At 38.1% G+C, this 25,773-nt stretch overlaps 3 protein-coding genes across 3 annotated transcripts in view; all 3 read left to right on the top strand.

Annotated features, from left to right (window-relative positions):
• Positions 1–12,539, top strand: part of smarcd1 (SWI/SNF related, matrix associated, actin dependent regulator of chromatin, subfamily d, member 1) — an 18,516-nt gene extending 5,977 nt beyond the window's left edge. The window contains exons 3-13 of the mRNA XM_015399921.1: positions 547–589; positions 1,123–1,245; positions 2,726–2,848; positions 2,973–3,089; positions 3,228–3,329; positions 3,459–3,620; positions 4,115–4,212; positions 5,221–5,356; positions 8,135–8,257; positions 9,603–9,704; positions 11,137–12,539. Of these exons, the coding sequence (XP_015255407.1) occupies positions 547–589; positions 1,123–1,245; positions 2,726–2,848; positions 2,973–3,089; positions 3,228–3,329; positions 3,459–3,620; positions 4,115–4,212; positions 5,221–5,356; positions 8,135–8,257; positions 9,603–9,704; positions 11,137–11,190 (1,183 nt within the window). The 3' untranslated portion in view covers positions 11,191–12,539. The remainder of the gene's footprint in view (positions 1–546; positions 590–1,122; positions 1,246–2,725; positions 2,849–2,972; positions 3,090–3,227; positions 3,330–3,458; positions 3,621–4,114; positions 4,213–5,220; positions 5,357–8,134; positions 8,258–9,602; positions 9,705–11,136) is intronic.
• A 2,070-nt stretch (positions 12,540–14,609) lies between these two features.
• On the top strand, positions 14,610–20,211 carry gpd1 (glycerol-3-phosphate dehydrogenase 1). Its single transcript, XM_015399916.1, has 8 exons — positions 14,610–14,742; positions 16,614–16,791; positions 16,889–17,029; positions 17,389–17,527; positions 18,173–18,285; positions 18,466–18,702; positions 18,786–18,892; positions 19,660–20,211. Exons 1-8 carry the CDS (start codon positions 14,696–14,698, stop codon positions 19,754–19,756), a joined length of 1,059 nt encoding a protein of 352 aa, XP_015255402.1. The 5' UTR covers positions 14,610–14,695; the 3' UTR covers positions 19,757–20,211.
• A 2,191-nt stretch (positions 20,212–22,402) lies between these two features.
• Positions 22,403–25,773, top strand: part of cers5 (ceramide synthase 5) — a 32,343-nt gene continuing 28,972 nt past the window's right edge. Inside the window, exon 1 of the mRNA XM_015399914.1 lies at positions 22,403–22,681. Coding sequence (XP_015255400.1) covers positions 22,509–22,681 — 173 coding nt within the window. The 5' untranslated portion in view covers positions 22,403–22,508. The remainder of the gene's footprint in view (positions 22,682–25,773) is intronic.

The following is a 25,773-nucleotide window of genomic DNA, read 5'->3' as shown; positions in this document are numbered from 1 at the left end:
CTTCTTTCTATTTCTCTTATTTAATCAAAAAACGTATATATATATATATATATATATATATATATATATATATATATATAGAATTGAATTGGAGATTTAATTGGGTTCATTAAAGCATTACACTCTTAAAAGTGTGCAGAAGCAAAAGTAAAATTAGAAAAGTGTAACAAAGAAGCAGATGTACATTCAATCACTGTTTCTAACAATGGCTGATAATCCTTTTCCATCAGACAGACACACCCTGTTAATGAAAGAGGTGTCAAATATAAAACACAGAATGGAGGTCTGTCTGAAACTAGATCTAAACGGAAGTTAAAAGACAGAAAACTCTTCCTCAAAGTTTGTAGAAACGTCCAATTTGGAGGTGTTGGACTTTTAAAGGGTCCAGTTACACTGCTCTTTAGTTTGGGGTACTTGTGTTTATGTGACCCACACAGATACCAAATGTTAAAAAAGTATTTTCTGAGGCTTTATGATCAGAGATGTTTCATTCAGACTGGATTGTACTTTTTAAGTCATCTTCTTCTCTTTTTTTTTTTTTTGCAGCACAAAGAAGAAGAAGATGGCTGATAAAATTCTACCTCAAAGGGTGAGTATTCAACTGCTGTTGGTGGGGAATTTAATACATCTGGAAAGATGAACCAAATCTTTACTTTCTGTGCATGTTTGTAAAAGAGGATATTATTGGTCTGTTTCATTCTTTATATTCTAACAAATTATTCACTCCTTTTAAATTATGGGAAAAGTTATATCCATTTTTTTTTTTACATCTATCTTTAGTTGGGACATTAAATGTTTGATGAAAAAACAAACATTTGTCTTATTGAAGTAGTTGTAACTTATTTTTTTGTAATGCCTATTTTGGTTCTTTAGAGCAAATTCATGTCTTCTCTCAGCCTTTTAAATTTTGTTTGTTTACCAGTAGTGATAGATTTTGAGATGTAGTCATTCATATTGAAATTAAAGGGTTAGAGAGAGAGGTCCAATTGATTACAGCACATTTGTAAACAATCACCACTTTAAGCCTGCATATGATCTGATTACGTTTTGGTATTTGTTCTGTTAACTTCTTGTAACATGTTCTTTTGGTGCTCTTGCTTATTTTTGCGTGTTTGGTCTCAGATACGAGAACTGGTCCCAGAGTCTCAAGCTTACATGGATCTTCTGGCTTTTGAGAGGAAGCTGGATCAGACCATCATGCGCAAAAGGCTCGACATCCAGGAGGCCCTTAAAAGGCCCATAAAGGTATTTTCTGTTTATATTTACTAAGATCTGTAATGATCTAAGCTAGTTGTCGGCAACCCAAACTACTCAAAGAGCCATATTGGACCAAAAAAACAAAAATAAATCTGTCTGTAGCCGCAAAAATGTAAACGTCTTATATAAGCCTTGTTTGGCAGCAAAGGCTCTAAGTATTCAACCACAAAAAAAGGACTATGTAGGGTTCATCCTGAAGCGAATGTCACATAGCAGCATGAGGTGAAGGAAGAGCAGTGAACGCTCTCACCACGCACCACTTTGCCGCCCTTCACCATGCGGTTTATGTTTTGTTGCATCGATGAAATAAAATAAACACGATAAAGGAATCTTTCTATGGTGGACGTGTTTCTTTTGGGAGGAATTGAAGAACTAAGTAGGAACTGACATTCATCAGAGCAGAGCTCTCTAACCCAGAGATCCCACATCTTCCTTCACCATCGTTCCTTGGTGATATTTATATTTTGAGGATTTGGGAAAAAACTTGAAAAAAAATCCAATACCTGCATCAGAGCGCTACCTGTTTTATCTGGACGGTTTTTTCATGCTTGAAACAGAACTAGCAGCTGTAGTGGAGTTTGGAGATGCAATCCACTTCTCAAATCTATCTTTGCTCTCCTGTATTTTATCCAGAAGTTCTTCAATCGCATTCTTTCTCCCACTCACAACTTTGTGATCGGCTGCATATTTAGCCTTCCCTGGAAATGCCTTTCCAAATTACTATTTTTATTATTTGACAAATTCTCGTGCCAAAGCAAAAATGCAGGCAATCCTTCCGCATTGATAATGCAAAGTAAATGATTTGGTCCATTCTTCTTTGAATCCTCTGTTCTGCCCAAGACAAACCCCCCGCTTTCTTTGCCTGGCGCCGCGAAGTGCTGAGACATGTGTTGCAGGCTTTGACCACTGATCTCTATGGCTATGACGCATACTTTCTTTGAAATAAACGTTTACATATATTGTTTAAATGTATTTATTATACAAATGTTTACAGCATTGGAAAACATAATGAAGGTCTGTCTGACCTCCTGCATACCATATTAAAATAAACAAACAAAAACAATCAAGTTTTTATACATTTTTGAAAAAGCTCCAGGGAGCCCCAAGGGGGGCGCTAAAGAGCCGCATGCAGCTTGCCAACCCCTGATCTAAACGCTTTAATCTCTTGATAATCTACATGCTGCTTTGACTCAGTCAGCTAATGGTTTCACTTAATGATTGTGATCATTCCTGCTAATGGAGGCAGGTTTTATTATGATCTTCTGGTGGAAGCAGGTTTGACGCCAGTACCATTATAAAGCTGTCAAACCTGCCTTAGAGACGTAAACACTCAGCAACCTATTTTCCTTTCTCTGCTTTCTGATGATCATTGAAAGGATTTAGCTTTAAATGAAGATGAATCTTAACTTGTTGAAACTGGAAAATAGGTTTGCAGACATAAAGTTAACGTCTGGTTGGTTCTTTACAGCAAAAGAGAAAGCTCCGGATTTTTATATCCAACACCTTCAACCCTGCAAAGCCGGATGCTGAGGACGGAGAGGGCACAGTTGCATCATGGGAGCTACGTGTTGAAGGGCGGCTATTGGAAGATGTACGTCGTTGTACCATCATGCTTACATCACACTTTGATTGTAGCTTAATACTGGCACCAGTTCGATGATGTAAAGGATGAATATGTGAATTATTATTATTATTTTTTTTCGTCCTGCCTGCAGACTGCTGTGTCCAAATATGAAGCTACCAAGCAGAAAAGAAAGTTCTCCTCCTTTTTCAAATCTCTTGTGATTGAATTGGACAAAGATCTGTATGGACCAGACAACCACCTCGTTGAAGTAAGAAAGTTTATTTCATTTATTGAATCCTCCATTAATATTTCATTTAGATTTTTTTATGATTTTTAAAACATCTTTAGGAATTTTACTAAATATTGTTCAACACGATGTGTATAAATGTTCCGTTTATTATCTCAGTGGCACAGGACTCCAACCACCCAGGAGACGGATGGTTTCCAGGTGAAGAGGCCTGGCGATGTGGGAGTTCGATGCACCGTCCTGCTCATGCTTGACTACCAGGTAAACTTTAGGAATGTGGTTATGCTTTTATAGGTGTTTTAAGTTTAATAATCTACTCCTCGAAGCTTTGGTGTATTTAACAGATGCCAGGTTCCTTTTACTGTACATGACGTTTTATCGTTGTTTCAGCCCCCTCAGTTCAAGCTGGACCCTCGACTGGCCCGCATGTTGGGCATCCACACTCAGACCAGACCTGTCATCATTCAGGCCTTGTGGCAGTACGTCAAAACACACAAACTTCAAGATCCACATGAGCGCGAGTTCATTAACTGCGACAAATACCTCCAGCAAGTAAGTAGATAGTTTTACGCAAGTAATCAGCTTTTAATGTTTCCATTAAGACCTTTATTCATGATCAGCATAAAGTACAGCAGGTCGACTGTCTCAGTGGCTCTGGTCCATTTCTCCTCCTTGTTTACAGGGTGTCTCTCCTTCAGTGTCCTTGTATGGCTGTAGCTCTAGTCTGTCTGTCTGATTTTCCTGGAATGTGTCCCGAACTTCTTTGCCAAAATAAAGGGGGCTGCAAAATTTTCATTTAATATTTTCATGTAAAAGAAAATTGTTTTGATCAACTTTTGTTGCAACTAAATGATATAATTTCAAGAAAAAAATAAACACTAAGAAGGGTTGACATGATTAAAAAATTTTCCTTATTTGAGGAAAAAACTTGAAGATTATTATTGAAGTAAACAGATATTTGCTTCGAACTTTTGTTCCACTAAACAGTTTCTATGATCTTAGAAGTAATACAATAACTGAAGTTTTTTTTTTTTTTTTTTCTTCAGATTTTTGAAACTCAGAGGATGAAGTTTTCTGAAATCCCACAGCGCTTGCATGCTCTGCTGATGCCTCCAGAACCAATCATCATCAACCATGTGATCAGGTATGTAGAGCTGCACTTAAACTACCACTAAAAAAATCTGGGCTGGTTTCCCTGCTGCTGTTCATTTTAAATGTGAGATTATGAGTCAAACAAACAAATATTCCTCCTTTGTTTCTCCTTTGTCTAAAACTAAAATATTTCACAGCAGTTAAAAGTGGGGGGTTTTAAAAAAAATTCTGTGTTTTAAAAAAGAAAAACAAGTTAAACCTGTTCGTTATATTGTCTGGAAGGGTTGGTTACACTATGTTAAACAACACAGACGTAACCTTTTATGAAGCATGTGAGCTTCATGTGAGCCCTTGGAGGTAAGATATTCAGTGAAACTTGGACTAAAGTATCTCAGGTGACAGTATGTATATGTAACTTTTACAATTTATACTGTGGAAAATGTAATAAAATACAAATTAAGAAAATGGCCTCTTTAAGTTTACCCCAAGTTTTTACTAAATAGATCGAAGAATTTATGATCTGCCACCTTTTGTATTCCTCTCCATGATATTAGGATAAATTTCCCATATTACTGTGAAATGATGCGATCCTGATTATCGTTTGTATTTCAGCTCCATTTCCCTCTTTTCTTTTTCTCATCATTTGAAGTCTCCATATTGCTGCATGAACTCGAGCTTCTCTCACTAACATCTGTATAAGCTTTGGCCATAGAGGGCTCTCTGTGTGAGTCCATCCATCTGGCATAATGCATCATTGGCATGCTGAGCATGAATGCACGGCCCTTGAAATATAATAGCTGACCAAATGTTACATCCAAACACCGGTTAGGGTTTGGTGTAGGTATTGATGTCGCTTTGACAACAGTGATTCATTTTATTGTGCAGGTAAAGGGATGCTTTGTGAGGTTATTCCATTTTTTTTTTAAACCCGCCTTGAAGCAAAGTTATAAATAATAGTGAAAGAAAATCTGAATTAAGTTCTGGTTGGAGATTGTGAAGCTCAAACACTTGTTAGAATGTGCTGTTTTACATGCCGTCTAACCCTGATGCTGTTTATCAGCGTGGATCCCAACGATCAGAAGAAGACTGCTTGCTACGACATTGATGTGGAGGTGGATGACACGCTGAAGACCCAGATGAACTCATTCCTGCTCTCCACAGCCAGTCAGCAGGAAATTGCAGGATTGGATAACAAGGTACAGACCTTAACCAAGCCGTATAACCGCTTTGTAGGGGAATTTTTCATTTTTTTCTCTTTGGGTATTTTCAAGAGGATAAAAATTGTCGCTTGTGTGAATAGTGCGTCCTGAAGGATTTAAGTGTTTTATATATTTTTTGAAAAGACGGCCTCAGAAAACATCTAGAGTGTTGGAGCGTTTTTAGAAAAGATCAGACTGAGCGTCTGTTTTCAAGGCAGCTTTTCATTTTTCTTTGTGAGAAGTTATATTCTCCAAGGCTGATTTTAGTTCATTTGTTTCAAAGTAGAAACCAAGTGTAACTTTATTTTTCTCCAGTCTAACATGTCTTTAGCTTTACTGTCAGTTCTGTAAGAGTTTATAAAGCTTTCCTGCTGAGACCAGTTCTATCCATAGTTGCATGTTCATTTTGCTGCCTGCGTATTACTCCTCCTGCTCGCGGTCATTACCTTGACGGCGAGGCCTGTAATCACGCTGATAAAGCTCAAAGCTGTCCCGCTGAAGGGCGTCCCTCTGTTTAGGCTTTGTTCTGGCAGAGTTTAATCATTTGAAATGTACAGAAAACTCTTCCAGGGCATCACCGCTGATTTGTACACTTATCTGGAGTTTGGTGAGGATTTCTGATATATGCTCGGTTCCTTTGGGGCTCAGAAGACAGGCGGCTCTCAGCTCAGTCCTTCAGACTTTTCTTTGTATTTGCAGCGTGTTTTATCAACCTTCCCGAGACGTTTAGCTTTATATCTGCTGACATTTTCCCCTCACCAACTCTGAGCCAGGAAATAAACCTGAGAAACATTCTGTCCTGTAATCACTGTCACACTAAAGTTTATACCAGATTTGTTCGTTTTACTGAACAGCAACAATTTCTTTTTTTTAATTTAAAGTCTTAAGCTTAAATGCAAACATGCATCCCAGATGGTAGTAACAACCACTCGTCAGAGAGGGGTCCACTGACCTATTTGAAGCCGGACATACACTGTATGATTTTTTTTTTTCATTCGTTGCTCGCAGCAACAGCTCACGATGTATGTTCTCGCACTGTGCGGCACAATGCTCCGATGCGATCTACCTGCTCAGGCTGTACGTCTAAAAACCTCGTCAGACTGAGCTCCGCAGTGAGATGGCGCTACTCAGACTTGTCGATCCGGAGGCATAACGAGTAGAAAAGGAATATGAAGCTGACTATAGTGAAACGTGCTGCCTTGGCAATTTGTGCAATTTTGTGGCTGAAAGCTCTAAAAAGAAAAGGCGGCGATGTATTTGGACAAAGACATTAGGGGTGGAACGGTTCACAAAATCCACGGTTCGGTTCACAGTTTCGTGGTCACAGTGTTCGGTTCGGTATAAGTTGATTGTTAGGAAAATCTATTATGTCTTGTATAGTATAACACATGTTGCACGATGCTTTTTTTTTTTTTTTTTTTTTTTATTAAGTCAACAAACATTTACATGAAAAAATACTCTCAGAGAAGATAGCAAAGGTGAACATGAACAGATAAAGATCAATTACAATTAAAGAAAAACAAAGAAGTAAAACAACTAACGGGATTTATCTCAGCAAACATTTAAAATGAACATAGACAGAGCCATAGAAATAATAAAAACAAAAGGGTCAATGCACTTAAAATAGCAGATGTTTGGAGAAATCAAGTCTCAATTTTTTGGCATAATTGTCATTTTTTATCTTCTTAAGAGAAGAAAAATAGATTTTAAAGTCATTCATAAACCAATGAAAGGAAGGTTTAGAATTTCTCCATTTAGTACAGTGGATATGATATTTACCCAACAGCAGGATGACATTAATAGTATAAGAAACAGGCTGGGGAAGATGGTCCACATCCATAAAAAATGACATAATTTAGTGCAAAAGGGGTTTTACGCAATGCTTGCACACTGTTGCACTTTTATCCACGACTTTCTTTCCGCCGTCATTGTAGGTCACTCTAAATGCAAAGTGGTCCCATACAGCAGACCTATAAAGTGCTGCTGGCGCGTCTTCCAACTCCTGTTCTTTCCTACTCACCATACCCACACTATTCTCCACAACAACTGATTTTTTTCTGCTACACCCGGCAACGCTGCTTCGCTTCTTCTTCTTGTTTACTACTGGTGGTTGGCTTTGGTCGCAGTACCGCCACCTTCTGCTCTGGAGTGTAAACGCTTCGCCTATGAGAAAAAGGAGCAGCGCATGAACCGAACGCAACACACGCGAATTGAACCGAACGGTTTGGACGGTTTTCATAAACCGTTCCATCCCTGAAAGACATGGCTAAGCAAACGTGGCTACTGCGGTCTGTCAATTTTACAGAAAGAACTCGCACCCCCGCCATGCTTCTGTGTTTACATCTGAGAGGAAGAAGAATCCTTGTTTGCGCACTGAGCGATTTGCCCACGACAGTCGACTAATAATCAAACATGTTTGATTTTCTCTCATGATTTCTGATCGGGAGTTGGTCGTGAGAGGCTAATCACCTCTGGTTACCCCCTGTACACTACACGACTCAGGATCCGGCTGAAAGTCGGCTTGATCGAAAATGTCTTGCAAGTCTGGAAAATCGACCCGAAAAGGGCAAAAAAATAAGCCCGGCTTAAAGCTCTGGAAAAGGCCAGCACATTTTCAGAGAACATTTTAGATTATTTTATTTTTTTTACTGATTAAATTAGCTCATCTCGTTAGATAATCATTGCTCCTGATTGGCTGTTTGATTAGCTCTGCTAAATATGTACCTTTATCATTACTCCAAAGTGATGAACCCTCTACTGTCGAATTCCTCTCAGATCCATGAAACTATTGAGACCATCAACCAGCTGAAAACCCAGAGGGAGTTCATGTTGAGTTTTGCCAGGGATCCTCAGGGCTTCATCAACGACTGGCTTCAGTCCCAGTGCAGAGACTTCAAGGTGAGTTACTTTGCTATGACCTCAGACTGCCTCTCTTATCTCTGCTCCAATGTTACAGCAAATAGTTTGTAATTTTAGCTGCAGAAATCCTCTCTCAGCACTCTTGGGTTATTTTCCACAGAGGACATGACGTATGATTGAATTCTTAGAAATATTTCTCACATCAGACGCTTCGACTGTAGATATTGGTCATAATGTCAGTTTTTCAGATGAGCCCAGGCTGAGTAAGCCCTTCTGTGCGATTCAGAGTGAATTCCCTTAGGGTTAAAAAAGATGAAAGCGCAGCACTGCCCCTCCGCACAAAGAATGCATCACAGAAGTAGAGTGGCATGACTCATCTTTCTCACAAATTACTGCTGTTTTTGTTTTTCTTAGATCAGTCTCTGTTTTTATTGGTCCTCAGATGTGATTTATTTCCCCGTTTCTATATGCGACACCCCAAAACCTCCCAAGTTCATGAAGGAGCTTCTAGAGGCCAGACACAATTTAAAATCACAATTACTTGGATTACAGTGTCGTAGTTCGGTTATTAACTTTCTGGTTCTCATATCTCCTGATATTTTCAGGATCTGTTTGGTGAAGCAGAGTTCAGGATGTCTGCATAGTTTTAGATGAGGAGCTGGCGTAGCATGGCTTCTCATTCATAATTCGCTCTGAGCTGATTTGTTCCTGCTTCGCATATTCAATCGATAGAAATAATCAAATTATCTCTAGATTTTTAGCTCATTATCTGTATGAGCTGGTTGCAATCAGACACTGAATCTTGGTGTTAATCACGTGTGAAGGGGCTGAAATCTCTGCTGCTCTAAAGGGTATTGATTGTAGCTTCACTTGAAAGAGCTCATTATGTTTGCTCTCAGGTGAAACACAGTTACCTGCTTCATGCTAGTGTTTTTACATCCTACTATGTAAATCAAGGTACTCTATTTTAAGAAAGTAAGAGCATTGATGTGTGTGTGTTTAGTTGGGAAATGAAGATCAGTTATCATGAAGCAGGGGAGCACCAATGCATTAGATGAAATAAAAAGCCTTAAAAAGTCATCCTTTTAAATAATAATGTTTATTTATATTAAGTTATTTGTATAGGTCGCTATTACAGAAAGGTATGATTGTAACACAGCAGGGTGGTTCTAAATGAAAATGATCTAAAACACATCCGTGGAAGCCTGCTGGTCTTCTGACCGGGTGATCCACCTCTCAACTTCTCTTGTTTGTTGAGATTAATCTTTAAATTTCAACAAATCTGGTCCTGGTTTGCTCTGCTGTCTCGTCTTATTCATGCTTTTAACAACCACAGTTCCTGTTATATCAGAGTCCGGATCAGTAACGGTTTTCTCGTCTACAGACCATGACTGATGTTGTGGGAAACCCAGAAGAAGAGCGGAGAGCAGAGTTCTACTATCAGCCGTGGGCTCAGGAGGCAGTGTGTCGCTACTTCTACTCCAAGGTATCGTTTTTTTTCTTGTAACCCCATTCCATGTATTTTTTCTCTCTATTTTTTCTACCCCAAAAGACTTGAAGGAGTACTTCTTACGTTTTACTGTTGAAATGTTGGGGCTTCATCCACTAACAGAGTGGAACTGTGTTTTTTTTTTTTTTTTGTCGTAAATATTTCCCTCATTACCCTATTACATTATTTTAATTCTTCTTTTTATGTACATCACTTTTGTTAGTATAGAAATAAAATTGATAGATAAGTGGTTAGTAACAGCCTTGTTAAGTGTACGCTCCTGAAAGTAGTTGTGTAATTGTATCTATATGTGCTCAAGTTAAGAGTAACATCCAGAAACCCAAATGCTATTTTCACACCACAAGCAGCAAGGGCAGCAAAAACGTGTACGCTGCTTCATTTTTTATGTTTGTACAAGTTTAGTTCTGACGCTGCTCTAGTTGTGCGGTCGTAAAGTGGGTCTGAGGCGCGTCTGGCGGAGCTACTCTATCCTTTCCTTGCTTGTGGCAATGGCAGCTATATTTGCTGTGATCAGTGGGTAAAAATAACTTTTAATGTTTTTCAGCCAGAAAATCCACCTGAAAACTAAATCAGTGCAGTCAGTTCATCCAGGTTACCATCCTGCCTTCAAATATTATTTCGCTCAGACCCCCACTTACCGTCGGTGCTCTGTGACTAGGAATCCCATTCAACAGCAGCCTCTGGCCCGGTCGCCTCTTGGCGGTTTGCCACGGCGACTGCAAGGCGTTTTTCGTGTACGTGATCCAAATTGCAGGCACCAGGATAATAAAAGCAAACATGTTTTGCTGGCAGATTTCAATATTTTAAGTTAATTTAGGTGTTAATAAACTGTTACAGACGAGTGATCATAGTGATCTGTATCATCAGCTCCCAGATCAGCTTCTCTGATTGGCTGATGTGGCGCATCGAGCAGCAAAATTTCAATTTTTCGAAATCCAGCAGCTGCTGCGTTTGCAGCGTGTCAGATGCTCGGAAGCTCACGACGCGTGACGTTTTGCTGCGCCTTGATGCGTGTCAACCATTGACTTTGCATGTAAACTTGCTGCCTCTGCTGTTTTAGGTCTGAACGTAGCATAAGAGTTTTTTAACGTTAGAAAAAAAGAATGAAATTACCTCATCATTAAAGTATTTTGAGAACATATTGCTGCTGATCAGTTGCTGTTTTTTTCTTTCATCTAAGGCGTCTCAGTGTGATTAGTGACCTGTGTGATCATCTGCTACCTTGAAAAATGTTCAACTTGATCATTTATATTGCAATATATCCTGCAGCTTCAATACTGATTATTATATTCTCTGAAGACTCTGACTGTCAGCCTGTTTTTCATTTAGTCTTTGATCCATTTTTTCTGATCTTTTTATTGTGAACGTCTCCTCATGATTATTTTGTCTCAATGAAAACACGTTTCAGGTCCAGCAGCGGCGACAGGAGCTGGAGCAGGCGCTTGGAATCAGGAACACTTGAAGAGGTTTTTCCTGCAGAATCAAACCGTGAGGATGAAGATGGATTGAGATGTCCAGTTGGAGTTGATTAATGTGTGCGCTAGGTGTGAACTGAAGTCCCTGTATTTTTCACCAAAACTTTGTGAGAATGGATATCAAATGACTTTACTGTTAAATAGGATGTCACTTTTTCTGTTTCTTCACGCAGTTTAACAGAAATTATGTTGGATTCCGTTTTAGTTTACTTTTTTTTTTCATATCACATTTCCTTCTGCTGCTTAGTTAGTTTAAACACATTCCTTTTATTTTAGTACGCTGACACAAATACAGAGAGACGTTAGATTGTCCTTGAAAACGTTAAATGTAAGCTTTCCCTGAAACAACAACAAATGTTGAGCCTGCTGTTGCTCTTTTGTTCTATTGTGTTGAGACTAAAGTGACATTTTGCGCTCCTAACCGGCCTTCAGGTGCTCGCCCGTGGAGGTAAATATTGATTGTGATCGTGTTTGTGATCAGTTGGGCTTCTTTGCTGCATATTGACTGTTTGTGCCACTTGGATTTAGCTGTCGGTTTGTTTCGACAGCCCCACACTCTGTATGCGGGGCTGTTTTCAGCTCAGTGAGTCGTGGCAGAACATACACTGTTGCAGCACAGTGGTTATTTTTTTTCTTAATGTTTCCATTTGATATGAAGTTTAGTCCTTTTTTTGTTTTTCTATTAGTGATCCTTGTTTTAACAAAATATGTATTACATCCATATTTGTCTTGTTAGGTAGTAAAGGTAATCATCAAAGTAGCTAGTACTGGTACCTCTAGTCTATATAGTTTTGTAAATACTGAGCAAAAATAAAAACTTCAGATGGATTAGAAGTTAACCTCTATCTTTTTCTTAAGTTTTTGTCTACTGATTGTTGCCACAGTATTTATATTGATTGGAAATGCTGTCAGTGCAGTGATTTGGTTCCTCATTGGGCGCTCACATGTAATGATCCACCTTTCTGTGAAGCATCTTGTTTTAAGAATGGCCGCCATTTAAATTGGGGTAAATTCAAACTTCTGCCTTATAAAGTTATCCATATTTTATTCAAGTTAAGAGAGATCATGGCGGAGGGTGATGAGAAGCAGTCAGCTGCTGCTTCCTACCTTCCAAATGTGGTCATTTTTCTGTCTCCCGCAGGTTAAGAATTTTGACCGATGGGTTTTATTAACTCGAAGAATACACTAACGTGGGTTTGGGGTTGTGTGAGAGTTGGAGAACCTCTGAGATGTAAAACACTGAGTGGACTGATGTAGACTTATGTGAATCTGCAGACTTTTTCTCATGGACCAAACCTATTTTCTGTATGTCCCTATGTTATAATAAATGATATGTAAAAAGTCAGTGTCTCTCCTCTTTTTAAACAAACCGTATCCATGTGGGTCACGTTGAGATTGCAATTAAAGATTTTCTAACTATTGGTATTTTAATTTGCTCCTTATATTTGATTTTATTTCTCATCAATTCGATTATCTTTGGAATAGTTCTAGATTTAATGATGGAAGAAAATTTTAATTAGATCATATAGAAAATAAAACTGAAACCAATTTATTGGCATGTTTTAATGTCTAAGTAGTCAGAAGTTGTTTTCCTACATTATAAAAAAAGCAACTGAGACGGTTGCTCTAGAACTGAACTGCAGCCTCTAATAAATCACTTGGATAATGCAAACAGTTTTAACATGGCTCTTCTGCTTAAGAGGATCTGGTCATGGAAAGAAAAACAGTAAAACTTCTAAGATGAATAAGAATGAGTCGAAAAAAAAATAGTACCTCAAAGTTTTAAGTGTTGAAGTTAAAACCTGTATTGTAGCTGCTGTTTCATTTCCCTTTCCAGTTTTCAGACCTGGTTTAGGCCAGCATGTTGTTTATTTCAGGCTTAAGAATGAGCCAGTTGGGAAAACGAACAGGCCTAAACACTCCAACAAGGATCTAAAGGAGGAATCATCCTTCAGCTGATGTATCATATGTGGTCCTACTTGAATATGTCAAAGATCTGAGATGAGGGGTTTTAAAAAAATGCAAAAAAATAAATTACAGAAAGTGAAACAGATTTTGACTGTTATGATGAAATGATTAGTTTAAAGTAGGCCTGAAACAATTATTTTGCAAATTAACTAATCTGTCGATTTCTTTTTTTTTTTTCTTCAAATAATCGATTATTAATCTGATAGCCAAAGGCTCCTGAAAGAAGACTTGAACATTTAAACCAGGTAAAACAAAAATTTCCACTGGAGGAGTTCTGGATAGTACAGAAGAGGATTAGGGCCACTGGAAAAATTTTTTTATTTCAATTTAGTATGGAAAAAAGTCAGAATTCTGATTTAAATATCAGAGTTCTGACTTTAATCTCAGAATTCTGATTTTAATCTCAGAATTCTGACTTTTTTTCTCGGAATTCTAACTTTAATCTCAGAATTTTGGATTTTAATGTAGATGGTCACCATGAAGGACGAGATGTGGGAGCACTCAGCTTCACTGACAAAGATGTGAGTTGTTTGAGAGGACCAGTGACACATTGGTGGAAAATGACGGAATTGGGCAACTTTTTACATGCCAGAGGGGTGCCCTCATTAATGGAGGAGCAGAAGGTGATTAAAACAAGAGAGCTAGTCTCTAAAACAGACATGGCTATGGCTTGATGCTAACATGTTTATCTGTCAGAATTCTGAGATTAAAGTCAGAATATCTTAAATGCACATTTTTTTTTAAAATAATTTTTATATAATTACTGCTCTAAGTGTGTCACTTTGTCAGCTAAAGGCATGTTTTACAGTCTCTATACTCCAGTTAACGATAAATTGATTACAGAATTTGTTGATTTTAATCTATTAATCACGACTAATTGTTTTAGCCCTAGTTTAAAGATTTCCTAAACTTTCAGAAGGTAAGCTGTAAAATAATCTTAATTAAATTGTCTTGATAATCACATGAATCCTGCCTGTCTGTCTTGATAATCAAAGCACTACTGGGTTTCCTGCATCTTAAAAACACACCCGCAGAGCTTTGATCTTTTGCTTACCTGTGGTTTAAAATGTAATGGTCAATATGAATGTTTTTTTCATGGGGTTAAGGTGATTTTTGTAATAAAGTGTTGGTAGAAGAATGAAAAAGTTGGAGGATTAAAAGTGATTAATTGGATTTGGTTCCAAACTTTTCCTCTCAGCTGTATGTTTCTGTGTGATTAGGAATAAACTAAGTCAATCAGTGAGTTTCAATCACATCTGAGATGTCGTCACTGTGTTCTGGAGATCATCAAATTCATTAAAGCCTTTGTGTGTAAATGAAATGGGCCGTTCTGCATCTGCATCTTAGATTGGTGCTGCTGCTCCTGTGCAGATCTGAGCAGCAACAGATCAAACCAACCATGAGGAGAGGGTGTGTCTGAGCCTCAGCCGTGGGACTGTCTGCTATAAATCCAATCTGCTCCAGTGCTCTGTACGCCCTCCCAGCAGCAGCTGCAGCCCTCTCTCTCTGTGGGAACCCAAACACATGATGAGTGCGCCAAAGAAAGTCTGTGTGATCGGCTCTGGTAACTGGTGAGTGGGAGCTTTCAGTGTTGCTTTAGTGCTAAATGTGAAGTTTAAAAAAAGGGCAGACGGCAAGAAATGTTGCTCAGAGGGAAAGTGTCAGCACACGCTGAGACTTTAGGTGGATAAACACTAAAAGTAGGACAACTTGTGCAACTTTAAAGGCAGATAAATGATTAATAAAGTCCTTAAACTCAATGGGAAACTTTTCAAGGTTGCAGACTGGACGTTTCCTGGGACTGTCACTGACTCAAAGACTCCTCAACTGTAAAATCTTTATTAAAGAAGTCACTTTATTAGTCTGCAGGTCTCTGTGCTGAATCAGCCTTCCAGCACCGTTGATGTCCCTCAGCCTGTGTGACATTTAGTCAATGCTGGATGCAACCTCTGCACCTATGTCTTCATTACAGTCAACTCTAAAGTTAAAATGTCTCACATACTTACATCTTTACTGCTTCATCCAATTTCCCAAGTCTAACCCAGGTCTTCATGTCAGAACCTTTAACTTAAGCAGCAGTTAACTTGATCCAAAACTGAGAACCATGAATAACGGCACTGAGATATATTTTGTAATTATATCTGTCACCAATTTATATGGAGAACCTTTTGAGGTGTTAGCTTTTTTTTTTTTTTTTTTTGAAAGTTGTGTTAAAATATAGGCATCTATTACTATTTAAACAGGACTTTAAAGTACATTTCTTAAAATAAAAATCTTAAACTTTAGAGCTGTTAAACTTATTTGTTCATTTTTTTAATGATCACATAATGCAAACTAAAGAGGCAGTAATAGTAGTCAATTATTTATGGCATATTGGTCATTTCTTGGTCGAGTATGTGTTTATGGTGAGTCAATTGCTAGCTGTAATTGTGATTTTCCATTAAGATAGTGAAATAAAAAGGTAATAACTAATAAAAGATGATTTTTTTTTTTTGTATCATTTTTATTAATGGGTTGTAGGCTATGAAAAGCTAACTTAATTCCCTATTCTCTATATATCCTTGGTTCTGTAATGTAAGAATCTGTTGTGTTCTAATGGCTAATATAGTTGCATCGTCCATCAACTCCTGCTGAAAGTGGAAAATTTAGAAGCCAGATATGGACTCCTATTGTTTCCATAGAACAAAGTCCGCTCCGTGTGCTTCGATTAAAACAAACAGTAACAAGTGCTTCCACAGAGAAACGCCACATGGCATGTTGCAGAATAAACATGCATGTGTAGTTTGCCCAAGGGTCTTTTCATTTGATGGTTTAAATGTAGAAAAAAAATTATCTTCGCCTTTTAAATCTTAACCTACGGAAGAGGATTAGGGCCAGTGGGGAAAAAAAAAAGTTAACTGATTTTTAAATTTTATTTCAGTTTAGTATGGGGGAAAAGGTCAGAATTCTGACTTTAATCTCAGAATTCTGACTTTAATGTAGGAATTCTAACTTTTTTCTCATAATTCTGACTTTGATCTCAGAATTCTGACTGAATTCTTACATAAAAAAATTCAGAATAATTCTGATATTAAAGTCAGAAATCTTACTTTTTTCCCATACTATACTGAAACCAAATGTAAAAATCAGTTAACTTTTTTTTTTTCTAGTGGCCCTAATACTCTCCCATATTAATCTGTCTTTGAGGTACTTGTGAATTCTTTTGAAAGGCCGATTTTGAACAGTTGATAGGAAAACAAGCTCCTCAGTATTAAAAAAATATATATATATACATATATATATGTATATATATATATGTATATATATATATATATATATACAGTTTTATAGATCAAACCTATTTGTTTGCAACTTTAACGCCTCCCGTGATATTCATTGAAATTGAAGTTAGAGGTGCAATAAAATATATATCCCATTAGCACATGTCTTCTTATGTCCTCAGGGGCTCTGCCATTGCCAAGATCGTGGGAGCCAACGCAGCAAAATATGACAAGTTTGACACCACAGTGAACATGTGGGTGTTTGAGGAGACGGTGAACGGCAGGAAACTTTCAGAAATCATCAACTCAGACCATGAGAATGTGAAGTACCTTCCTGGACACAAGCTGCCCCCTAATGTGGTGAGTGTGACATGAGGCTGGCTGCTTTATTTCCACGTTCCTCTTTCTCTAACAGAAGACTGATGGCTCTGTCTCAACTCTCTCTTCTCTTTACCAGGTAGCCGTTCCAGATTTGGCGGAGTCTGTGAAGGGAGCTGATATCCTGATTTTCGTGGTTCCTCACCAGTTCATTTCAAAAGTGTGCGAAACCATCAAAGATCACATAAAAAAGGATACGATTGGAATGTCTCTCATCAAGGTCTGTCAAACTCAAAGTGCCTTTCAGACTGTGAAGCTTTTTCAGATTTTATGCTTATATCTGATTCTTTTCTGATTTCCAAAGATGTCATTGGAGATTATTCATTTCAGTAAAAGTTAAACACCAAATATGTTTTTTTTTTGCCCAAGAACTTTAATAACTATTTTGCTTTTGAAAATGTTATGAAACCAAAATATTTTTCTAGTTTATAAGTGTACCAATACGTTGTTTTGTTGTTTTTATGAGGAAATTAACAACTCATTTCACCTCTCCTCTCTGAGTAAACTTCCTAAACCTTCTTTCCATGTTGAAAACATCTGCTTATTATTGTTATTATTCTGTTATAATTTTGGCTTCAGGGTGTAGATGCAGGACCAGAGGGTCTGAAGCTCATTTCCGAGGTCATCCGGGAGAAACTCGGCATCACCATGACCGTCCTCATGGGTGCAAACATTGCCAATGAAGTCGCTGATGAGAAGTTCTGCGAAACAACTATTGGTACTGATTTTACTGTTTTAAATAAGCTGGGGGGGGGACTCTCATTTTAGGCTTAGACAAACTTTATTGTCATCTTGTATACACTGCATGTATACAAAATGGAATTCCGTTGCAGACAGCTAACAACTGGAAATGAATGTTACCATTTATAAAGTGCAGCAGTGATCAGAATGTAAACAGTAGGAGAAAAAGAATTCAGTTCTCATGGTGCAAAAGGGGCTTAATATGGAAGGGTTCAGAGCAGTGCAAAATATGTAAGGTGAAAAATGCATCAGGACATTGATATTTGTCCTATTTAAAAGGATTATTAAATTTCAGCATTCAAAATGCAAAATAATGTTCCAGGTGTGATGCATTGTCCAGTTTAAGAGTTCAACAGTTTAACAGTCTGATGGCAGCGAGGAAAAAGCTGTTGCAGAACCTGCTGGCCCTGCAGCAGAAGCCTCTTCCCAGAGAGCAGCAGGGGGGGTCAGTTTTATCATGCCCTGTTTGCAATGTACAGTTTTGCATGAGTTATTCCAAAGAGCAAACATTTTAAAGTAATTCTCCTCCCCAAGATCCTCCTGCATGTCTGCATCAGTATGGTTGTTTTTTGCTGAAACTCCACCTGTAAAGCATCTGATTGTATTGTCCGTTTTATCTCAGGGTGCAAAGACAAAGCTTATGGACCACTGCTGAAGGATCTGATGCAGACCACAAACTTCCGTGTGACGGTGGTGGAAGAGTCTGATGTGGTGGAGATCTGCGGAGCACTCAAGGTTAATCCACTCCTCCCAAATAAACTAGATGTGGTGAATAACATGGTTATAACGGCTGGATGAGCAACAGATACAGAGGAAATAACTCTGAGAGCAGCAGCTGGCTCAGGGTGGCCTAAAAATGCAGGAGATGTTTTCTCAATCTCTTACAAGCTATTTTGCTTTAAATCATCCTCCTAGAACATAGTGGCGGTGGGAGCAGGCTTCTGCGACGGCCTTGGATTCGGCGACAACACCAAAGCCGCGGTGATCCGTCTCGGCCTAATGGAGATGATTGCCTTCGCCAAGGTCTTCTGCACAGATTGCCCCGTCTCCCCTGCCACCTTCCTGGAGAGCTGCGGCGTGGCTGACCTCATCACCACCTGCTACGGAGGGCGCAACCGGAAGATTGGAGAGGCGTTTGCAAAGACGGGGAAAGTAAGGAACCCCTTTCATCTGCCTTAGATATTTCTCTCTGATGAGACCACAGGTAATGTTAATGGGTATGTGTTTCCGCATAGAGCATCGAGCAGTTGGAGATTGAGCTGCTGAACGGACAGAAGCTTCAAGGTCCAGCGACAGCCAGCGAAGTCCACGTAGTCTTGAAGCAGAAGAACATGGTGGACAAGTAAGTTTCTCCCATACCTTTATTCAGAGGATCAGTCTGATAAAATATTTGTTCAAAATCACAGAAACATGAAGGATTCTATCAAATCCTTTCACGTTGTGACTGTAGTTACAAAAGGGTTGGTTTATTACTTTAAAATTAAAATGCACAGTGTAATAGATGGTATGCATCTTCACAGTAATGTTTATTGCTATATTATTTGATAAAAAGGGAAAAAATCTGCTCTTATCTATCATTTGTATTTATTCTTACTATTTGCTGCAGTGGAGAATAAATAAGAGTTATACATCTCATAAAAAACATGATGATATGCATTAGCCACATTTGTTTAGCTCATATGAGCTTAAAATCAGAGATGGTGTTAAACTATATGCATATTAACCCTATAATGCCAAATGTATCGTATTTGATCTGAAATGTTTTGCATCTGACACCTTTTGCATAATTTAATGGTAAAAACTGTTCAAAATCCTATTGTACACAATCAGATATACCTGATAACAGCCAATAGAAGACTACGCAAAAAATAATCTTGACTTATCGCACAGTAATAAATTATTAATATCAAAAATGTATTTCTGTTTTTTCTTTTTTACATATTTTGTTAAAAGTAAAAATAAGGAATTCAAACCAAAAAAAGTAATATTCTGTTTTGTTTTATTCTTGGATCAGGATTTAAAGGGTTAACTGCAGTTTATGTCTTGGAACTACACCAAACTCTGGATTTAAAAACGATTTCCTTCTTTTCTGTCCCCTTCCCCATGCAGGTTTCCTCTTTTCACTGCTGTTTATCAGATCTGCTTCAATGGCCACCCAGTCACAGAGTTCATCAAGTGTTTGCAAAACCACCCTGAGCACTTGTGAGAGACTCAAATAATGGACTGAAGCTGGGAAAGACTTATTAGAGCTACTGTGCAACCAAGTTTTTAATGGGAGGGACAGTTTTTATTAATTTTGGTCTGAGCTTCAGACCTTCCCTTGTTGCAGTCACTTTGGGTCTATTTCTAAAATCTAAAAAAGAGAAAAATGGGCTTTATTTGCCCTGTGTTTACCTGACCTGCTGACAGAAGCACATTTTCTGTTTTTACTGATGGTTAAATTGTTGTAAAGGACTTGAGTCTTAAATCTTTTGAAAAATTTGTCTTAATTTGGCTAAAAAACGTACAATAACCAAGGTCTTATCAAATGTTACAAATGTGCCTTTTCATTCATAGGTTTCTCATGAAAAAGGAAGCACTGAACTAAAACCACTCCAATAATGTATTTTTTTTTTCATTAAGATTCAATGAAAGTGCCCAAAAGTTTTACATAATGTATTTTAGAATAAATAATTTTAATCTTAATAAGTTTGTGTCTGTTAGTGTAACTTGTTGGTGTTTGTCTGCCTGCATGATGCACTCATAAACAGTGGAAGAGTGGCCTCAGTGTAACCGGAGCTGAGAGCTGCCTGGCTGCCACTCTAAACTCTTCACCTTTACCATTTTCTAGAGCGTTAAGATCAGCTCTTCGTTAAATGAGCAGTCGGTCCTTCAGTCCCCATAGATAACTTTCTGTACTCTTCACTTTCCCAGCCCTGGAAAAAAGTTCTCCCCTTCAGTATTTTATCAACAGTAATTCCTCAATGTTCCAGTATCCTACTTCTATCTACACAAATCATTTGGCACTGGCAGCTCATTTCCTGCGGCCTTGACAGTGAGACATCACTAATCCTGCGCTGCAAGGATCCCCTTTCATCCACTGAGAGGAATTCTTTCAGAAAACATGTTTTTTGTTTTTATATTCATTTTATAATCTATGCTGGTGAAGATTCTCAGCCAGCCGGGTCATAGTCATTCTAAAAACTGGACTTTGTTTCCCAGTTTTGAAGAGGTTTCGCTTCCCATCAAGGAAGCTTTTTTAATTCAAATTTTCACATCATTTTATAATCTAGTTTCTCTTTTGCTCACTGTGTGGGAAGAATCAGTTCTAACATGGACTCTCAGTACAAGCCCTCAAATAGTTACTGAGTCAAGTGCCCTCTAAGATCTCTAATAATAACACAACCCACAGGAGTAAATGTCCATCTATAATTAGAAAGCAGAAAGCAATGCAGCTACATGCCTCATTCTCACTTGTCAACACAAATAAAGTTAATTAAAATTAATATAAAAAAATATAAAAATAATTATATTCAAACGTGTGTGAGCCTGTTATAAAACGTGGCAATTTAAAGTGACACTTTGGCGGGAAATTTTACATTCCTTTATTGCAAGTTGAGGCGTTCAGTAACACGTGATACCAATTTCTGGTTGTAATACAATTGTTGTCCGCTTGGGGGTGCAATCACATTAATTATTGTCTTGCCCCTCATTCAGATTTTTTATATTTATATATATTTTCTACTAATATAACCTTATCGTGTGGATCAAAAGGCGGCTGCTGCTAAGAAATTTCGGATCAGTTCAAAAGAGAAAAAAATAACAGCCCTGCAGTGAGATGAGAGGGGATCCATGTGCTGCACCCATCCCTTCAGAGCAGAGGCAGGACTGCCTTTACTTCCTCTATTCTAGTCCTGATCTCAGGGCGGCAGCCAAGTGCTGGAAAGTTAGCAGAAAACAGCGAAACAACACCGGAAACTGAAAAATACGGCTTCACCTTTGAGCCTCTGAAAAAAAAAATAATGGTTTAAAATTAACTAAAGAGAGAAATTCACAAAAATTAATGAACATCTAATTTGCAGCTGCTTTTTTTTTTTTTGGTACTATTTATGATGCTTGAGGAATGTGAATTTGGGACAACTCTGACTTTTGGGAAAAAAAGTCAGAATTATGACTTTTTTCTCATATCAAACTGAAATAAAATTTTACGAAACTGGTCCACTGAAGAGATAAAAAAAAAAGTTAACTAATATTTAAATTTTATTTCAGTTTAATATGGGAAAAAAGTCTGAATTCTGAAATTAAAGTCAGAATTGTGACTTTTTTTTTTTTCTCAGACTGAAATAAAATGTAAAAATTAGTAAAAAACTTTTTTGGTGATACTATTTCATTGATGGAAGAGCAGAAGGTGATTAAAACAAGAGAGCTAATTTAGGCTCTAAAACAGACATGGCTTGACGCTAACATGTTTGTTAGCTGACAGAATTCTGAAGAAAAAAGTCAGAATTCTGAGATTACAGTCAGAATTTTGAGAAAAAAGTCAGAAATCTGAGAAAAAGGTCAGACTTCCGAGAAAAGAGTCCGAATTTTGAGAAAAAAAGTCAGAAATCTGAGAAAAGGGTCAGAATTTTGTTATACTGAAAAAATACTGAAAAAAAATAAATAAAAATCTGATAACTTTTTTTTCAGTGGCCCTAATCCTCTTCCTTATTAACAAGATAAAGGTTAAACAACATATAATCGTCAAAAGTCTGAAAGAAAAGGCGTTTGCATTTGTTATTTATCGTCCATGAAACGGCGCCATCTTGATTTGAAACTCGTAACCGGAAGTAAGTGCGCGCGGCGCGCAGGCTTGACGCTGCGTAACGTTGAGAGTGAAGCGGTACTGGGAGGGAAGTGGAGGCGTCCATCAAACCCAACGTGCCGACTCTTTCAAGTCACTTTCCTCCGAGCATCCGGGGACGGGAAGGCGGCGAAACATGGCTGCTCTATCAGCCTGGTTCTGGAACGAGAGGTTCTGGCTGCCGCACAACGTAACCTGGGCGGATTTGGCGGACCCCGCTCCCGGGGTGGAGTATCCCAAACCTGGACACTTGTTGGCGGCTTTACCGCTGGCTCTGGGGATTTTCGTTGTCAGGATATTCTTCGAAAGGTTCGTATTGTCAACAGACGAGTTTTTGGAGTGAAAGTGAAGTTCTAAAAGTTCTGGTGGACGTTTGTATCCATCACGAGATGAGGATGGATTAGCTAACAATGTGGGAGGAAAGTATCTTTTTTCAGTTAAATAACAGATTCTTTTATTTCTAACGTCACACTCTATTCCTTTCCTCCTAGTTTCTCGGTTTCAAAACGCGTTTTTTTTTCCATCCTTCCTTCCATCCATCCCTCCATCTATACACACTTTCTTTCAGAAAGTCACGGTCTGTTAGCAAGAAAAGCAATCAAGTTTTGCTAACATGGTTCTTAAGAAAGATTTGATCCTAGTTCTGTTCATCCTGTCTGTTTCTGTGTCTGAAGCTCATTTTCTTTCTGATTCATCGCCTGATAGGAAGTGCTGCCACAGCCCCACGAGTTTACAACATCTATGAACTCACCCATCTCATGACAGCCTGTTTTTAATGATTAGGATCAAGGTGTTTTATTCTTTTCTATTCATCTCACACTCTCACCAACATTCTCTAGATATTTGAACAGCAGCCAGTAAAAAAACGTTTGAGGAACAACTGATAACCTGGAGGCTTTCTTCACTGTCAAACCAAAGCAGTGGATTCTTTTCATCTTTTCATTGACTGGAATGCAATTCCAGTCAATGAAATAAAATGTAAAAACTAAGCATGCTCGTAGCGACAGTGGAGAGGAAAAACTCCCTTTTAACAGGAAGAAACCTCCAGCAGAACCAGGCTCAAGGGCTGGTTATACTTCCCACAGCAATGTGTTGTAGTGAGCTTGACATAGACATTTTTGATTTACGCTCAATTTTGAAGCATGGTTTGCGCTATGTTATTCCACACCACAATGCAAGAGGGAAAATCACGAAACTAGCTGTGGGTCTAGACACGGCTGAAGCGGTGAGGAAGTGGGGGCAAGTTTGTGCGACAACGGAGGGACATGAGGGTGAAAAAGAGCGGGGATCCAGGTGGAAAAAGGGTCCTCACGTTCTCTCTTCTAGCTCCATCTTCATGAGTTGTTTTCCAAAATGGCGGTCATATAAACAAAACAAGCCGGTAAAACAAAAAACAGGAAATACACATGAATAGAGTGGATGTAGATTTGACCAATCAGAGGCCTCCTGTCTGCAGCACTGTCTGCGGTCACCTAAAATTTGGGAGCGGTGCAGCAGAGTGTCTGCAGCGGGGGCGGGGACGTATCTGCGTTCACTGTGACACCTTGGCAGACGACCTGGAGTATAAATGAGCCTTCAGTGTGAGCGGGAATTTGCCCAGGCCGACTGGGGATGAAGAGAGCACATCCAACCAGTCACAGTCAGAGAAACAGGACTACACTGGAAAAACAAGCCGATCTCCAACATCTGTAAACAAAGGTGTTGATGGCAGCAGCACAGCTTATATTTCTCTCCAGGATGTGTCTCACTTGTGTCGTCACAACTGACATAATCTTAACTATTTTACTGCTGGCACCTTCGTTTTAAAAGGAAGCCGAGGCTTATTGATTCTGTTTATTAATTTAATATAGATTAGAGACAAATTTTCCATACTTGTACCATCGCCTAAATCTTTGAGTGTGTTGTACTGTAAATATATTTAGTTTCAGAATTGAGAGAGCAATGTATGATCAGAGATCACCATCTACAGATCAAACTTAATGGCATCAAATGAAAAATTGATGTCGTTCAGATTGTTTCAGTTCTTCCCTTTTGAGGTAAAGCGCTGACCAGAGAACAGGAAACCCACTAACAGAACATGTAAAACTGAATGACCTGGATGTGGTTTCATTGTAAAGAACATGATCAACCTGAGAATGTATAGGAGGGGTTCATTTTCTTCACATAGTCCTGCTTATCTGCTCAGTCCTGATAAGCTTTATTTTTTAAAGGCTCTAGAGTTCACTTTTCTTCAGCATGATCTTTTCTGTTTTTTATTTTTTTTATTTTATTGTGTTTGGGGTTAAGCTTCTCATCTTATCCAGTTCTTCTACAGGCTGCTATTATTTCTCAGATTTAGTAGTTGGAGATTTTTTTAATGGCAATAATTTTTTTCTGCTTTTGATTTTTGAGAGCTCAATAACTTTTCATCACAGCTGTTTTGTCTGATCCATGGAATTCATCATAACTGATCAAATTAAGAAGAAAAACTAATTAACCCCAAAAACTCTTTCATGCTGAACTAATGTTCTAAAGGCAGGTTTTATTTGTTGGTTCCGCTGTATTAAATATGATGTTAGAAATTAAACCTTTATTTCATTTAACTTTTGGCTGGATATTTTTCCACTTTATTTGCTAAATTACCAGACGTCTCCATCAGGTCTTATTGCATCGATCGTTAGACCAAATGTTGGAAACATCCCTGAAAGTCAGAGCCAGACTCTTATTGCTGATTACAAAGTCTTATACAGAAAGTTGAGATGTGTTTTCTTCTCTGCGTATAAAGGAAATAAACACATCAAACACTAGAATGTACTTTACTATGTTTTTTTAGTTTATTAAAAACAAATGTGTAGGGAAATGTTTACTGAAATGATGTGTTACATGAACGGAAATAATCCTTTAATTCATTAATTGTCTGCTCCAGAAGTACAGCTTGTATAGTGAACCTGTAGCATGTGTTCACTTTTTGTGTTATAGACTCATTTACAGCCTGTCAGCTAGAGATGCACTGATCCAGTTTTTTTTCCTGATCCATACAGGGTAGGGTTGTCAAAAGTATTGATACTCAAAAAAGTATTGATACTGAAACGTTGTATCCGGATACAATACTCGTTTTTAAAAGTATTGATACAGTGCCACCACCAGTGGCACCTGAGCCACTCATTCATCTAAAGTGCAGAATAGAGGACAATGCACATTCAGAACACTGTGTGATTGAATAATTCTGTGCACTTTTCAGTTTCAGACTTTTTTTTTGTAAGAGGTGCAGCTGCTGAGAATTATTTTTGTTTTTTAACCAGTTTGGCTAGTGTCATTGTTATGTGTGCAAAGCATAGCCAAGGAAGGAACACTTAATTTTAATTTTAAAAGTTTTTTATTAAAGGAGAAGTTCGGTTTTTTACACTTTAAGCCCATTTTCT

This window comes from Cyprinodon variegatus, unplaced genomic scaffold, assembly GCF_000732505.1.
Source record: "Cyprinodon variegatus isolate N-32 unplaced genomic scaffold, C_variegatus-1.0 Scaffold1056, whole genome shotgun sequence".
Classification (NCBI taxonomy): domain Eukaryota; kingdom Metazoa; phylum Chordata; class Actinopteri; order Cyprinodontiformes; family Cyprinodontidae; genus Cyprinodon; species Cyprinodon variegatus.
This window is presented reverse-complemented; position numbering and strand designations above follow the sequence as displayed.